Source organism: Temnothorax nylanderi, unplaced genomic scaffold (assembly GCF_030848795.1).
Source record: "Temnothorax nylanderi isolate EJ_2023f unplaced genomic scaffold, tnyl_v1.0 TNYL_tig0403_pilon, whole genome shotgun sequence".
NCBI lineage: Eukaryota > Metazoa > Arthropoda > Insecta > Hymenoptera > Formicidae > Temnothorax > Temnothorax nylanderi.
Window position 1 is genome coordinate 1 of NW_027249465.1, and position 17,925 is coordinate 17,925.

General features: G+C 33.7%; 2 protein-coding genes, 1 long non-coding RNA gene and 1 pseudogene across 5 annotated transcripts; 2 read left to right on the forward strand and 2 right to left on the reverse strand.

Moving 5' to 3' along the window:
* The first annotated feature begins 1,213 nt into the window (after positions 1-1,213).
* Positions 1,214-2,481, forward strand: LOC139782307 (uncharacterized). Its single transcript, XR_011720846.1, has 3 exons — positions 1,214-1,342; positions 1,802-1,864; positions 1,955-2,481. It is a non-coding gene; the product is annotated as an uncharacterized lncRNA (long non-coding RNA).
* Positions 2,482-3,238: 757 nt separating this feature from the next.
* LOC139782309 (putative nuclease HARBI1) lies at positions 3,239-5,186 on the reverse strand (annotated as a pseudogene).
* Positions 5,187-6,663: 1,477 nt separating this feature from the next.
* Positions 6,664-8,094, reverse strand: LOC139782306 (probable ATP-dependent RNA helicase DHX37). The gene is made up of 5 exons (XM_071721278.1): positions 7,777-8,094; positions 7,499-7,700; positions 7,224-7,435; positions 7,047-7,144; positions 6,664-6,985 (listed from the first exon to the last, which is right to left on the reverse strand). The coding sequence occupies exons 3-5, from the start codon at positions 7,424-7,426 to the stop codon at positions 6,978-6,980; spliced, it is 309 nt and encodes a 102-aa protein (XP_071577379.1). The 5' UTR covers positions 7,427-7,435; positions 7,499-7,700; positions 7,777-8,094; the 3' UTR covers positions 6,664-6,977.
* Positions 8,095-10,716: 2,622 nt separating this feature from the next.
* LOC139782301 (rhythmically expressed gene 2 protein) lies at positions 10,717-13,525 on the forward strand. Of its 3 annotated transcripts, none has more exons than XR_011720841.1 (5): positions 10,717-11,206; positions 11,551-12,013; positions 12,321-12,455; positions 13,032-13,280; positions 13,375-13,525. XR_011720841.1 is itself a non-coding variant. In XM_071721268.1 (3 exons), exons 1-3 carry the CDS (start codon positions 10,922-10,924, stop codon positions 12,386-12,388), a joined length of 816 nt encoding a protein of 271 aa, XP_071577369.1. In that variant the 5' UTR covers positions 10,717-10,921; the 3' UTR covers positions 12,389-13,525. The 3 variants fall into 3 exon arrangements, 1 of the variants encoding a protein (XP_071577369.1); XR_011720842.1 differs by having other exon boundaries at positions 12,321-12,451; XM_071721268.1 differs by having other exon boundaries at positions 12,321-13,525.
* The last annotated feature ends 4,400 nt before the right edge of the window (positions 13,526-17,925 follow it).

The window sequence follows — 17,925 nt, forward strand, 5'->3', positions numbered from 1 at the left end:
TAGCTATATAAACATATATATTATTTATCATTAATGTTGTAAATATATAATAATATTATAATATATATATAGTATATATATATATATATATATATATATATATATATATGGGACAATCCACGTCACTTTTACCCCCATCTGTCCAAAATTGGTATGGACGGATTTTAATGACTAGGGCGGAAAATGTTCGTCTTGAAAAGAGCTTTCGAAAGGCGTGGGCATATATGCGCAATTCAATATGGCGTCATAGTTATGGCTGCTTAAAGGGATAAATTCAAAATTCAGATCCCACATGGGCAGATAAAACGGTGAAAAGTAACTAAATTCATGTGAAATCAGTATTGGGGGATTTTTGGGGTCGCTGATTACGAATCTGAACGTAAAATTGTGAATTCAAAATGGTGGATGCAAATATGAGAAACGGACGAAAATTCAGTAAATGATCTGAAAACTCTTACTGGAGGGTTTTTGGGTCGCTGATCACGAATTTGTAGCTAATTTGTTAAAAAAACAACAGAAAAACCGTGTTAATTAAATTCTACTCTAGGAGATGAATTTTCCCACGTCCACGCCGTCATCTGGGTAACGCTAAGAGTAGAATTTCAATTAACACGGTTTTCTGTTGTTTTTTAACAAATAGCTACAAATTCGTGATCAGCGACCCAAAAAACCTCCAGTAAGAGTTTTCAGATCATTTACTGGAAATTTCGTCCCGTTTTCTATTTGCATCCGCCATTTTGAATTTCACAATTTTACGTTCAGATTCGTAATCAGCGACCCAAAATCCCCCAAATACTGAGTTTCACGTGAATTTAGTTACTTTTCACCGTTTATCTGCCATGTTGGATCTGAAATTTTGAATTTATCCCTTTAAGCAGCCATAACTATGACGCCATGTTGAATTGCGCATATATGCCACACGCCTTTCGAAAGCTCTTTTCAAGACGAACATTTTCCGCCCTTAGTCATTAAAATCCGTCCATACCAATTTTGGACAGATGGGGGGTAAAAGTGACGTGGATTGTCCCATATATATATATATTATTATAAATATATAATATCCACAGACTTTTATACTAGACCACTAACATCTATGGACGCACTGCCGAAAAAAGCTGATGCGATGTGCAAGGGCAAGTGTAGTGAAGGATGCTGGCATATGAAATTAACAATAAGCACTGGGTGTTTACGATAATGGCTATCCGGTAATTTCCCCTAGGACCGAAATATATGATAAGCACAGCCATCTACTACCATCATGATTCGTGACAACTCAATGGTGTCCGGTATAGCCAAATCCACGGACGAGTTGCGAGTTGCGAGTTCCGTGAGTTTGTAGCAGGTAACCTAAAAATAGGATTAATTATTTGATTATACAATAAAATAATCTGTTTTTAATGTATGGTATTAACTCATTAAAATTATAATTATGTAACACAATCATGTATTTTAAAAGTATTGTCTAAAATAATGTCAAAGAGGTATCTTATTTACAAACATTTTTTAATTCATTTGTCTATCAAGTTTGTATCATAACGGTATTATTTCAAAATCTAATATAAAATTTTAGTTAGACATCGATTCTCAATAAATGTTTATTAATGTTATAAATGTTATTTTATTTAAACGTACTTATAACATAAGCAGTCATGAAAGAACTGATTTGGCTTTTGCTGTCAATTTCATATCATACTTTGTTGAATTCTGTTAGATTTTTATTGGTTCAGATTGGTTAGATTTCTATTTTTGTAACAGTAAAATCTACATATAATATACATTTTGAAAAATCAGATTTTTACAGGTCTGCTTTGTTGAGAAATAGCTACAGATAAATTAAGTTCAGTGAGAGAAGTGAATGATGTTGGTATGTACATGATTATTTAATAAAGATAATTATATAAGTCGATTATTACAATTTGTTCAAGTATATATTAACTAATTTTTGTAATTACAGTGAATTACAGAGTTCAGTGGACTGATAATATGGTAAAACTGCTGCTAGCAGAAATAACTACGTGTACAGAATCTTCTACTAGTCCATTAAATAAGCAAGCTTGGAAAACGATTGCTGCAGTTATTAACACTCATGGTTATAATTTGACTGCAGAAAACTGTTGTATCAAATGGACTGGTATGAAGAAAAGATATAAAACGTTAAAAGATGCAAATAATCGTACTGGCGCAGCAAAAGAAACCTGGGAATATTTTGGCATTATTGATGATATGTTAAGAAAAAACCCAGAAATTACACCTTTGTCCGTAGCATCAAGTACACGTGGTTTTAGAGTAAATGTAAATACGTCTGAAAGCATAGATCTGAGTACTGAATACATTGAAGAAAATGAAGAAAATGAAGAAAATTTAGAAGCAGCCAATATTTTAAAGAACCGACCGATAAGAAGAAGAAAGCCTAAAAAACCTACCTGGATTGCAGAATTAGTAGAACAAAAAGCGAAACATCACCAAGAAAATTATGACCAAAGAGAACGTTTCTTAACTTTACTAGAAAAGCATTTAAAAAAAGTAGACGGAAATAAAGTAAAAAAAAGTATTAAAAAATATTTCAAAAATACAAATTAAGTTTACTAAGCAATATTAACGAAAGAAAATCTAATAAGCTTGTTATGTTTTAGATATTAATAAAAAATATTTTTTTATTACATTAAGAATAATATTAAAATCACAAGTACAAAATGATGTGATAATTTTACACATTGTGAAAATCTTATTTTCCTTAAATGGTCAAATGTTCCTTATTTTCTATAATAATTATAAATGTTTATGTTGTAGTGAATAAAATAAGTTTAGTTATTCATTACTCAAAATTTTCTATTGAGATGTGTGCATTATGAAGATACATATTACAAATATATATATAATGTTCCGATTTTATTTTAAAGTTATATGTAATAAATTATTAAATGTGATCGATTGTGTTTCTGATTTATATAGATTTATATCATCTGCCTTATTCCTTTCTTTAATTACATAAAAAATTTGGACTTGTTAAGAAATAGATCTTCATAGTATCATAATAATCATTTTAGTATTAAAGTTTTATTTACATAAATATTGTTTTATGATTATTTGAATTATTTCGAACAATTAATTATAATTATAATTATATTACAAATTAACCTTTTTGCTACGTGTATATATACACAATTTTTTAGTATATATATATATATATATATATACTAAAAAATTTGAGAAATGTAACTAAGAGATATGCATGTAATTAAAAATTATATAATTACATATTTTATTACAAAAATTTACAATAACTGAGAAATAAGATCTCTTTTTTCTGCTCCGTTTATAAATGCATTTTCGTTATTAATTTCCATTTCTATTGGATCAAATGCCATAGGTTCATCTTCATTTTCTATACATATGTTATGTAAGATACAACAAGCAATAATAATTAAAGGTATCATTTCCGTATTGTACATATAAACATATCGTAATTTTCTAAATCTTCCTTTTAACATTCCAAATGCACGTTCGATAACTACACGTGTTTTTGACAATTTTGTGTTAAAGTTTCTTTGTAGACGGTTTAAATGACCATTATCTCGATAAGGAGTTAACATATATTTTGACAAAGGATATGCTGAATCAGCTAAAAAATGGTATTGATTTTGAAAGTATCTATTTTCATCCTGTGTTATTAATTCCTTAATATCGCTTAAACGCCAAACTCTTGCGTCATGAACACTACCGCACTTCCCGTAAAAACATCTATAAACCTTAATTTATAATCACAAATCCCTTGTAACACTAATGAATGGTAACCTTTGCGGTTAATATAATTATCAGAATTTTCTATGGGTGCACTTATAGCTATATGGGAGCCATCAATTGCTCCAATCACTCCAGGAAAACCACTTAATGCACGAAATTCTCTTTCAAAGTTAATCATTTCATAAGGTTCAGGCCATTTAATATATGTATGAACATCTTCAATTAGTAGCATCGCAACCTCAAATACAGAATTCCAAACGGTGTCCTTACATACACCAAATCTATCTGCTACCGATCTGTAACAAAAATTGTACATATATTACGGTTTACATGCACATAATTATTTAAAATCTGAATTTTTATTAAACGTAAAATTTTGTTGCCTTTATACAATATATAAACACACACAAATCTGAAAGACAAGAAAATTATAATAATTTAAGCTTTTCATTGCTAATACAATTTAAGTGACTCTAACTAGGAAATAATGAGATTAAAATAGGGACTAATAAGGGTGTTTTAAAAACATCTTAATATAAAATACAAAAAAAATATTAAAAAATTTGGAATTTCCTTTCTAAAAAAAGGCATGTTAAGTCGATAGTCGAATTTATTGTTGCCGCTTTTCCGCGATGCTGATTGGTTTTCTCGCTGCGCTTACTTCATTTGCAGCTGTCATCGTATATTTTGACAGTTGTATGTATCAAAAAATTAATAGTGTAATAGTAATAGCATAATGTTAAAGCTAAATAGCGCGCGCGAAGCGCGCGTCTGTAGTGCTAGTTTATTTAAAAAACCAAAGTCGTCCTTAATAACCTTAACAATTTTACACAAAGCAATCTAAGGTCGCTAGATTATTTGTTCTTAAAGCTGTACAACTTTTGTTAAAAATATTTTTAAAAATAAAAACTCGACAAAAACTTAAAGACAAACAAAAGTTTAATGGAAAAAAAAACATAAGAGTGGTTTGGCCAAATGCACTTGGATATAAGTTTTTAATATGAAACATACTAACATACTAATAACCTGTAAAAAACATACTAACCTGTAAACTTCCTGATTTCCAAGGACCCATAAGGTAATAGCTATTTGTTTATCGGGATGACATTTTCTCAGCACCCCGGTCACGGTGAAGACGTCCTCCAAGGGTTTGCACCAATCTTTTCATACGTAGTTTTTTCTAGTCGAAAATGTGATTTGAAATCTATTTAAACAATAATGAAGCTCATTACATTTAATATAATACAAAAACACCTTTACAAAATTAAAACAATAAATTGTATTATAGCAAAACCTTTACCTGTTAAAGAATATGTCGATACAATATTTTCAAAAAAAATCTGGAATCTTAGGGTGAATTCCCGTTGAGGCGGAAAAATAATCTCATCATCATCATCTGATGGATGATCAAAAAATAAGTCCCACATTCCTTGTATATCCATGTCTTGTCTGAAAATATTAATAATAATGCAATATAAGGTATGAAGAAAATATTCCAACATTTTGTTCATAAATGTTAATAGATTTGTATATAGCTTTAAGTAAACTGCACAAACAACAATTTTTCTTATTGTGTTGACAGTATATATTAATTTACTATGCACTTGCATTACAAATTAAACAAAATTATTGTAAACATTAATGTTAGTGTCACATTAGTGAAATAGTCATGCATAATATTTATACATAAATTTATATTAGGTTTTGAAATAATACCGTTATGATAGACACTTGATAGACAAATCGTTTTCCAAGCTTGCTTATTTAACCCTTAGCCCGTATACCTGGGTCGTTTTCGTCCGGGCGAAAATCAAATGTTGTAACTTTTGAAAACGGGTAGAGAGACTTTAATGCAAATTATGTGAAAAAATTAAATTGTTTATAATTTTATGATTGATACTTTAAATTGAAGGTTTGAATTACCTCCATGAATTTTTTCAGATTTTTTGTAACACTTTAACACTAAAAAAAACGTCAGGACGAAAACGACCCAGGTTGGCAGCGTAAAGGTGCCAAAAAAACGTATGCGGGCTAAGGGTTAATGGACTAGTAGAAGATTCTGTACACGTAGTTATTTCTGCTAGCAGCAGTTTTACCATATTATCAGTCCACTGAACTCTGTAATTCACTGTAATTACAAAAATTAGTTAATATATACTTGAACAAATTGTAATAATCGACTTATATAATTATCTTTATTAAATAATCATGTACATACCAACATCCATTCACTTCTCTCACTGAACTTAATTTATCTGTAGCTATTTCTCAACAAAGCAGACCTGTAAAAATCTGATTTTTTCAAAATGTATATTATATGTAGATTTTACTGTTACAAAAATAGAAATCTAACCAATCTGAACCAATAAAAATCTAACAGAATTCAACAAAGTATGATATGAAATTGACAGCAAAAGCCAAAATCAGTTCTTTCATGACTGCTTATGTTTATAAGTACGTTTAAATAAAATAACATTTATAACATTAATAACATTTATTGAGAATCGATGTCTAACTAAAATTTTATATTAGATTTTGAAATAATACCGTTATGATACAAACTTGATAGACAAATGAATTAAAAAATGTTTGTAAATAAGATAACCTCTTTGACATTATTTTAGACAATACTTTAAAAATACATGATTGTGTTACATAATTATAATTTTAATGAAGTTAATACCATACATTAAAAACAGATTATTTTTAATTGTAATAATCAAATAATTTATATCCTATTTTTTAGGTTACCTGCTACAAACTCACGGAACTCGCAACTCGCAACTCGTCCGTGGATTTGGCTATACCGGACACCATTGAGTTGTCACGAATCATGATGGTAGTAGATGGCTGTGCTTATCATATATTTCGGTCTAGGGGAAATTACTCGGATAGCCATTATCGTAAACACCCACTATCGGGTGTTCAGTTGCTCATGATGTGCGTTTATCTGCATTCGTTATTACAGTACATAACGAAGCAGGCGAATGTTTTTGTGTTAAATATTGGTACATGTTATCAATAAGTTTGTAAGTCATGCCTTCGACGTGTAGCGTACTTGGATGCCGAAATCGAACCACTACTCCTGTAGTATTAAACCCTTTCTTTTGGACATTCTGTATATGCCAGACTATTGTATAGAAATCTTGTATAAAACCACTTGTATAGAATAGTAGTATAGCATATCTTGACTAAAATCAACATGGCGGCAAGCATCACGGCCGAGATGTCTGTCAGCGGTCTAGTATTGTATAGAAGTCTATGATAATATCTAAATATTATTTTATAAATTAAAATCTCACATTTTTTATCCGAACCCCAGATTTCTAGCAGTTTGTGTTTGGACACGACTCCCTGCGACTGCAGCGTTTGTACTATTGCTTGAGTGCGTGGTATCAACCTGAAAAAATCGTATTGAATTGATGTAATCTATTTGATGAATCAACGTGAAATCAAAAGGAGATAGAATAACGATTTACCTGGCCCATGACTTGGTGATGCTCCCAGGTGTCGTCAGCAGCGACGGGACAAATCGTTTCAGCTTAGGGCACACTTGACCCTCCAAGAAGAAATACGCTAACCACTTGACACCGTCCACGGATGCTCTATATCCATCGATGGTAGTGCCCATTCGGCCTTTCCGAATGTACCAGACACGCGGCAAATGATCTTCCCGGTTCATTGATTATATCTATAAATATCTTTATAAATAAGTAGGAAAAACATTATAAAGCAACAATTGTGATAAAAATACCTTGGCGGTGGATCAACCAATGGTTCACTAAGATGGCATAGCATGGGCGAATTTCGGCAATCATTCGGGTTCTATCACCGTGACACCTCGCATGTACATCTTATTTGTTTCGTACACCTCTTTATAATCCACCTATTCCGGACTGATTTTCCGTAGAACGCACGAAGAATGCATGAACACAGGTTCCTTCATTTCTGGTGTTCTGAAAGATGATACAGAATGGAGAGGTCGCATTCAATAGGTCTTAATTATCGATGATAATTAATAACACACCATACCTAACCTGTAAGCATGTTTCCACTTGGCCTTATCCTGATCCTCTTTTACCTCGTCGGGCAAAACCTTTCTCGCGACTTGATCCGCCATACCTGCAAGAACTATCTGGCGTCTTATCGTGTCCTGTCTCGCGGCACGTATTCCTCGCACTCGCGTAAACTCTGGTCCACTCATCTGGTCCTCCAGCCTCCTCGAGATTCGCCGCCATATTGATGATGCATGACGCGCCGCTTGACTGTTTTCCGTCTTTTTATAAGTCGACTATTTAGAAGTCGACTTTTAGTCGACTTTCCGCCATTTTTAGAAGTCGACTAGAAGTCGACTTATAAAAGTCGACTTGCCGTCGACTTTCCGTCAACTGTGCTCTTAGGATAATACTGAAGGGTCGGCAGGAGTCACGGTGGAGACCTCTGTCGGGTTGGGTTAGCTGCAAGTCCGTATTTTATTTATTATAAATTTTTAAGAGCAAAAATGCAAAATCGGGCTCTTTAGCTGACTGCATTATTATAGGTAAAGAGTATATAAAAAAAATTCACGATCTATGTAACTTATTTTATGAGAAATCTGGATATTACGAATCCGTAATTCGACATGTCGGCCGGCCGGAATTACGGATTCGTAATATCCAGATTTCTCATAAAATAAGTTACATAGATTCGTGAATTTTTTTTTATATACTCTTTATATAATAATGCAGTCAGCTAAAGAGCCCGATTTTGCATTTTTGCTCTTAAAAATTTATAATAAATAAAATACGGACTCGCAGCTAACCCAACCCGACAGAGGTCTCCACCGTGACTCTTGCCGACCCTTATTAAGACGGTCTTGAAATAAGATCTGATTATGAATACCGGCCTCAGATCACTTCCCTAAGAGCAAAAAGTCGACTTCTACCGAAACTGACTTGGCAGAGAAGTCGACTTTTTTAAGGACGAAAGTCGACTTCAAGTCGACTTGAAGTCGGCGAATGTCTCAAAAACCGCCGATTAAAAGTCGACTTCCCGCCAACTTTTAACGTCGATAAAATAAACCGCCGCGTACGTCTGGAGGTCGTATCTTGAAACGAGTTGAAAATTACAAAAGTGAACAGATTTTACTAGATTTTGATAAATAAAATCGTAGATACGCTAATGAATTTTCTCACAATTTTTACCTCATCATTTCAAGATACGCAATTAATCGACCCCCTGCTGGAGAAACTATCGGAAGTATCGGAGGAAGTCAACGGGAAGACAATAATGACGAGGACTGTGAATGACGACGACGACGACGCGGACGTTTCGTGGCGGTGGTCGATAGCGCGGCGCTTTACGACGTCTTGTGTCCTGTCTCGCGGCCCGTATTCCTCGCACTCGCGTAAGCTCTGCTCCTCCTCGAGATTCGCCGCCATATTGATGATGTATGACGCGCCGCTTAATATAAAATAAAAATGACTGCTAGACTGTTTTCCGTCTTTTTATAAGTCGACTATTTAGAAGTCGACTTTCCGTCGACTTCTGTAAGTCAACTATTTAGAAGTCGACTTTTAGTCGACTTTCCGTCATTTTTAGAAGTCGACTAGAAGTCGACTTATAAAAGTCAACTTCCGTCGACTTATAAAAGTCAACTTCCGTCGACTTTCCGTCAACTGTGCTCTTAGGATTGAGTGTAAATGGAAAGCAACTATTATTGACATCGAGGAAGTTCGGCCTTCACTATAGGATCCCCTTAATAGTTCGTATTGGGCGCGTTCGGCAAACACAACTGTTGGATATTTAAGCTCTAAGCCGTATGAAATTGATCAATCACAATGGAATGTGAGGAGAATACTCGATTGTGATTGGTCAATTTCTTACGGCTTAGAGCTTAAATACCCTTTAAAGCAAGGTTGTAGACCAGCAGTTAGGCCGGTATTCATAGGGCCAGTTTCACCAACGTCGATTAACTGTAACCTTCGATTAAACTCACTCTTCATCTCTTTCTAACTGTCCCCCTTAGAAAGAGACGAAGAGTGAGTTTAATCGAAGGTTACAGTTAATCGGAGATGGTGAAACCGGCCCATAGTCAAACTTTTAAAAACATCTTCCTTTGGCACTTTGCTCTCAATAATCCCATCGTCATGCTTTATTAATAAAGCATTCCAACCGGCGCTTCTTGCTCCAAAATAATCGTTATCTACTGTATCGCCGATGTGTGTCGCTTCTTGAGGTAATATTTCATTTTCTTGAAAAGATTTCACCAATCTTAAGCCTCTTGGAATATTGGCAAACTTGGCTTTTCTGTTCCAAACAGAGCCGTATTAGCATCTTAAAAGGCCATTGCACGTAACTAGAGGTTTGTTCGCGTCGCATACTCCAATAAACACCAAGAGCACTTGGATCACGGATAAAAGGTGGCGATTGGAGCAGATGAGTTTTTGGAGTGCGTTGGAGTGATTAGGAGCATGGTGGGACATGCGACGCGAACAAACCTTAAGGTTAACTCACTCTTCGTCTCTTTCTAAAGGGGGACGTAGTAGACCTAAGGTGCCTAAGGTTAAAAGTTAACCGACAATTGTGAAATAATTTGTTAATTTTTCAATAAAAATACAACAAATCATTAAAGTAATGATGGAGCAATGCGAAGCAATTAAAAAGCAATCATTGTATGCCGGATTTAGTTGCATAAAGTTATTAGAAATATGTTTTTGCCTAAAAATGATAAATTTTACGTTTTTTGTAAATATTTAAAAAAATATTAATTTTAAAAGAGGAGCAATTGTTGATTCTGAAGGAGCAATTAAGGAGCAATCGTTTAAGCTATAGTTTATTAAAAAATATGAACTTCCAGTGCCAACTTATCCGGTCCTGTCGATAACCAATGTTTCGACATTCGGATTCTCCTTGTCGTTCGCTAGATGTCGACGCCATCGACTGATCGTGTATGGCTGCGGTCCACTTGACGCTACAAATGCTTCGAAGCATTCCTCTTCTCTTTTCTTTCAATGAAGAAAGAAGGAGAAGAAGAACGCTCCAAAGCATTTGTAGCGTCAAGTGGACCGCAGCCTATGATTGCCATGATCGGTGCATGTGATATTTTCGCAGCCGCGAACTGGCTCTTCGCTCTTCTCTCTCTTGTCGAGTGTATCTGATTGTTTGATTCATTGAAAATCATCGAAACTGAGGGATTATGATTAATTGTGTTCGGCCCCGTCTCGTAACCTTCGACGTGACCGGTACGTTGCTGATGACCAAGCTCGAGGAGCATTACGTCGAAATCGGCTCCCAATACGGTTTACTTGTCGAGCCAAGAAAATTGGCGCGAAGCTTCAAGAACAATTTCGCGCGACTTAGTAAGGAACACCCGATATATGGCAAGCACACCGGGTTGGGATGGAAGAACTGGTGGAGAACGATCGTATATAACGTATTTAAGGAACAGCACGCCTCTGTGTCGACGGAAACATTGGACAAAGTAAGTAACATTAATGATAAATGTGGAGATATAAGCCATAATATTATTTAATTGTATTATATATTTATATAAAAATAATACTTATGATTCTATTTGTATTATTTGAGTTTAATTATGTAAAAAAAGGTAAAATTATTTACTTATATAATTAAAATATAATAGAAAGAAAACAAAACTAAGCAGGAAAGTCCATTTCAATAATAGAGTTAAAACTTTATTATTGAAATAAACTATCCTGCTCAGTTTTATTTCTTTGCTATTATATTTATTTTCTACTGATCCATTGCTTCTATTCTATTTTTGATGCAAATGGATTTGATTTAATTTATTGTTTTCTTTCTTAGGTTGCTGACAACCTGATAACCTGTTATAGTACCAGCAAATGCTGGTATAAGTACCCTGGTACCATTGATCTACTCGATTCCTTGCACAAGAAGAATGTTGCTTTGGGAGTTATCTCAAATTTTGATCAACGATTGGAATCAATTCTCGAAGATGTTCAAATTCGTCAGTATTTTGCCTTTGTTCTGACCTCATATGACTTTGGAACAGAAAAGCCAAGTTTGCCAATATTCCAGGAGGCATTAAGATTAGTGAAATCTTTTCAAGAAAAGGAAATATTACCTCAAGAAGCGACACACATCGGCAATACAGTAGATAACGATTATTTTGGAGCAAGAAGCGCCGGTTGGAATGCTTTATTAATAAAGCATGACGATGAGATTATTGAGAGCAAAGTGCCAAAGGAAGATGTTTTTAAAAGTTTGAAAGAACTTCAAAGACACTTTGACAGAGTGCTTAAAACGAGTTATATAACACAATGATAATTATTATTATTCAATATTTTAGATTTATTTAATAATATAGAATTATTTATTTTAATATGGAATTTAATAATATAGAATTATTTAATAACAATTTCTATGTGCCAAAGAAACAGTCTGATAAGGAAAAAGTTAGTTAAATGTGCAAAGTTACTAATTTATAGAAATTTATTTTATTTTATATTCATAATATTTTTTTTTTATGTTTTTATATTTGTGTATTTATAGATTTATGCAATTTTCTTTTTTCTATTTTATATATACTTCTAGATATTTGATATATATTACAGGGTGTTCAAAAATTCGATATCCAAAGGTAATAGAAGAGACCAAAACAAATGTATTTTTTATTAAATAACCATGGGTCTGAAACTAATATTGGGCGACTTGTGAACCTGTACAGATAAAATAAGAGACTGGAGTAGGTAATTAGCTGTAATTGAGAATAAAATGATGTTACATTTTGCATTAATTTATTATAACAATCAATGGTCAAAATACTACGAAAGTGTATGTCCGTAAGCTCTCTCTCCGCGTGTAGTGCTTCATGGTGATACTACGATAGAGAAACGGTAATGAGTTACTGGGACTTTCCAGCAAGTGACACAAATCGATACAAACATTGTTCTATCTTTCTTTTTTGGCAATGAGTAACAAAGATAAAACGATACTTGTGTCGACTTGTGTCGCTTGCTGGAAAGCTCCCACTAGCGCTAGAGAGAAGATTGGACGCGTTCAGCAGACAAAGCAGATCAGTGATTGCTCAAATTCTTTAATATAATTGGTTCTTGCCTTTAGTTCTTCGCTGGATCTAAGTATAGGAACTAATCATAATGAGAGCGTTCCACCTCTATGAAGCTAACCGACAGAAATGACTAAATTTGATTATTTTTAACTTTTCTAAGTGTATTTCATTTGTAAATCGTTTGTGATTGATTGTGAGTCGGTTTTTAACGTTTGTGATCAAATAGGTTTTTTTGTAATTAACAATTTTATTTTAGTCGTAGTACAGTTATTAACCCTCTACTTGCATACGTGGGTCTACGGCGTCCGTGCCAAAACATCTACTCGTAACTTGAAAATCGGCAAGCCTGCCTGTCTGGCTCCCCCCTTTAAAAAAAAGTAGGTGAGGGAAGGAATCCAAGAACCCAAAGCCGCTTCGAAAGATGAACATATCGCTGAATGCCGAGCAAGTCAAATCTCGCACGGACGTCTCAGACTCTAGTATACACTCAACATAGTCTTTGTCTGTAAGTAACAATGTTGCAATTATTTATGATAAATGTTATTTTTGGTCAAAACAATGTCCCTTTAAAAGATTTTGACAAATAGTTGCTTCTCTAGTTATTCCGAAAAAATGGAATTTCGGACGGCAGCCGAAGCTTGGCGGACGAATTTTTTCAACATAGTCTACTTTAATTATATTATATTACATAAATTTGTAATAAATTATTAAAAAATGTTGTATATGCCATATAAATAATTTTATCTTTAATTTTTCATTTATTAACGATTTTCCGTATCTAAAAAGTACCATTTTAACCCTCCTGAATAATTCAACTTTTTTAAAAATATCAATCTGCACTCTATTTTCTTGAACACTTTACCTCTGAAGTAAAAAACCTTAAAACGATTTTTTTATACTGCATAGAAAAAAAATTACAAATTTTTAAAGAAATCCATCTCTTTCCTTTATTCATATTCAAAGTTCATTAAAAGTAAAATATTAAATAAACGATGTTTATCAAAATGACTATAAAATCGTCAACTACAGGCTGCGTTCCGATATTCACTGGCTGGATTCGGGGAGCGCGCTATTAACGCTATTTGCTTATTCTATCCTTGTTTTACACCTGATGAGCGATAAAGATAGAATGATGCAATACGCAGCCCAAGCTATCGATCAAGCCTACTTAGAACTTGATCCGTTCACTCGTTATTAAGATCTCAAAATCTCGGGTACTCGCAACTCGTGCGTTCGCGTAAAAGAGTCACGGTGCGTCTCGCTCCGCGCGTACTTGGCGCGAGACACTACCGTGTCTCTTGATTATTTTGTAATTTATATTAAAATATTTATGTATTATATGTATGTACTTATTATGTATTATGTATTATATGTATTATATGTATGTACTTGTTATAACAATGGCGTCCCACTCATTTGCCTTATTTTCAACGAAATACATTTAGAAAAGTTAAAAATAATCAAATTTAAATTTCTGTTGACTAGCTTCATAGAGGTATGTGTATACATACACATACATAATCCCGTAAGCAGACTGTGAGAACGAGTGTAGGAGGCGCCAATGCCAGAGCCAGCCAGGCGTCAGGAACAGCCAGAATTGCCAGGAAGGGGTGATGCATGGCGGGACTGGCCGAGAGCCGGGAGTCAGGAGCAGAGATGGTAGATTCAAGCCGCTTACAGCATACGCACACAAGCGAACAGCCGTGTACGTGTGCGCTCGGCGTTCGGCCGGCTTCGGAGCGCGCTCGGCCGGCTTCGGGCGCCGTCGCCAGCCGCCGTGGCCGCGCCGCCGCGCCGCGAAAATCATGCCTATACGGCTGCGTTCGGTTTGGGCGCTCACGCGCTGTAAGCATCGCTCTATCTTCGTTTGATATTCGATGTGTAACGAAGATAGAATGATGCTTACAGCGCGTGAGCGCCCAAACCGAACGCAGCCTACGTGTATATTATGGGTCCGTTCCGTTTCACGCATATATATGCGCGCATTTATCTATAGCATACGTAACGTTTACTATAGAAAATGCGCGCATATGCGTGAAACGGAACGGACCCATTATCTCGCCGTTTATATGTCCCTTTTCGTACTTAAAAATGAAATAGAAATATATTTTATACATAAAAGATATTAAGTTAAAGAAATGAAGAACAGAAAGAAATAAAAATAAAAAATAATAATAGAAATCCACTTTTGGCCAACATGTACGCCTTTTTCTTAAAAATGTTCCGTTATCAATTTGGAAAAATAACTTTTTGTTAGTGCAAGAAAAATGGAATTAAAAATTAAATTAAATGTTAAACTGTTAAACTTATACTTTGTAAACTCCATGTAAGAATATAAACAAAATATTTTTACATATTGGTGTAGTACATTGCTTTATTTATGTTATTAATTCTTTGCACTTGTATAGCTTCTCATTAATTAATAAAAAAAATGGAAAGCAACAGAACATTTAATTTTTGTAAGGTTCTCTCGTCAATCCAGGTGTCCCCTTTGCCGTCTAATCTATCGACATGGCTCCATATGGCAATCGAGTCGTGTGATTTTCCGTGAAAAACAACTTATTTGCTTAGGCTAATATGTTTGTCGCTGAGCCACTGAGCTCTTCTTTCGTGTACTCATCCCTTTCGTCTTTGTGTCGATTCGCGATAGCGAATCCGCGAATCCGTGAAATGGCTTATATTCTAAATAATTTCTAGACTCGCGTCTTGTCGTCATCCAGACATCTAAATGACTGCATCTTATCCTTGGCGTAGAGAGCTCTTTCTAAATTTTACGGTATTTCCAATCTTTCTAATTTCTATCTTTCAGATTTCTGTTTGTATTCTTTTAGTTCTTTTTTCATTTTTCTTTGTCTTTTTCCTTAATATTTCTTATATTCGTATTTTTCTATTTTTTTTTCTTTTCCTTTCTTCGTTCTTTTTCACAGTTCTTTTTCTCTCCTTTTTTCAATCTTAACTTCTATCTTTTTTCTGTTGCGTTTTTTCTATTACATTCTATTTTTCTTTCAACATGGAAACATGTGATAAATCGAAAACAATATCTAAGCAAAAATTTGTAGAAGCTTGGTTTAGCGATGATCGCTACAAGCCTTGGATACGTCATTTGATAATACTTTGTATAATTGCATAATATGTAATAAAAATATTTCGTGCAGCTCATCGCATGTTTCCAGACACGCGGATTCTGCGTGTCACAAAAATAATATTAAAGAAAATATTATAGATAATGATAATAACAGTATAAATGTCACAGAACAACAAGGATATCATAAACAAAAATTTAGAAAACAATGGTTGTATAAAAAGGAATTCAGATCATGTTTACGCGAAATGCCAAATGATGTCAACTCAACATTTTGTTCAATTTGTGATTTATCAATTGCTTGCGGACTATCACATATATATCGACACGCATAATCCAAAATGCATAGAGATAAGTTGGAAAAAAGTAATATTGAAGCGAACAAATCGAACGAAGATTTGAATACTGATGAATCACATTTGTCGTTTGATGAGCGAATAAAATCTTTAGATATTAGATTTGCTGCCTTTATTGCAGAAAAATATCTCTCATCAAACTGTAACAGAGATTCTCAGTTTTTTTCAACAGGTAGACGATCCGAATCTATTGAAAAGCATGATTATGGGTCGAACGAAATGTAAAAATATTATATCAAATGTTTTATGCCCGATAGAGACAGATCATGTCGTTAAGAACATTCAGCATACGAAATTTTCTATTTTTATAGATGAAACATCAGATATAACTAACAACAAATGGATGACGTTTTTTGTACAATACGTTGATTTCGAGACTTTAGACACTGGGTCGCAATTAGTAAAACTAATTGATATTGATGCAAGAGATTCTAGTGCAGAAAAATTATTTAATGCATTTAAATACAAAATGTATAAACTGCAGATTCCGTTTTCAAATATTCTTGCCCTGTCATGCAATAATGCGTCTGTGTGTGATGACAGGAAAACATTTATCTTTCAAAAAAAACTGCAAGAAAAGTGCAAAAATTTATTAACATTTTCATGTCCATGCCATTCCGCTGCATTAGCTGCGCACGCTGCATGCGCTAAAATACCCCCATTCTGTGAAGAATTCCTCAGAAAAATTTCAAATTATATTAACGGCAGTCCGAAGCGTTCAGCTATTTTCGATGAATTTTGCGAATGTTTCCAAGAAAAAAATCGCAAAATTTTGAAGTTATGCGGTGGTTTTTACATTACTTATGTGTCGATAGACTACTCGAGTCGTGGGATACTATAAAATATTTTCTTAACGAAATAGTCATTAGCGATAAAACAAATAAGTCTGAAGTATTAAAAGACTTACTTACAAGTATAATATTTTCTGAGCAGAAAAACCATAAACCTATTAACAATATTCATTTAGGATCAGAGTGCGAGAAATATTTTGATAAATTAATCACAGAAGGACATGCAGATGTAATTCCAAGTATTCGACAAAACTGTTTGCAATTTTATGTCGTTGCTGCCGAAGAAATTAGAAAAAGATTACCAATGCATGATGTATTTTTATATAAATTACAAGTTTTTAAACCTTCTGTAGCTTTATTTGACAGCAACGGAGAAACATCTTTCAATGATATTTCTTTTATCACAAAAACCCTGAGTGGTTTTGATGAAAATAGTTTAAAGGAAGAATGGCTTGCATTATATCATGATTTTACTATTGAGGAAAAAAAGAATATTTCCACATTAAATTTTGATAACATGTGGAAAGAGATTCTAAAACATCAGTCTAATAATATTGCAAAGTATCCTAATTTAACATTACTTCTGAATGCGATATGTACGTATAGTCCATTAGTAATCATGAGAAACATAACATTTAATTTAATTTTAATTAATTTCTTTATGTACTATCAATAAGTTATTTTTCAAAAATTAATAACGAAACTGAAAAAAAGACGTACATGTTGGCCAAGAGTGGATTTCTATTATCATTTATTATTTTTACTTCTTTCTGTTCTTCATTTCTTTAACTTAATATCTTTTATGTATAAAATATATTTCCATTTATTTTTATTTTTAAGTATGAAAAGGGACATATAAGCGGCGAGATATAATATACACGTGTAGGCATGATTCTCGCGGCGCGGCTGCTGGCGACACGG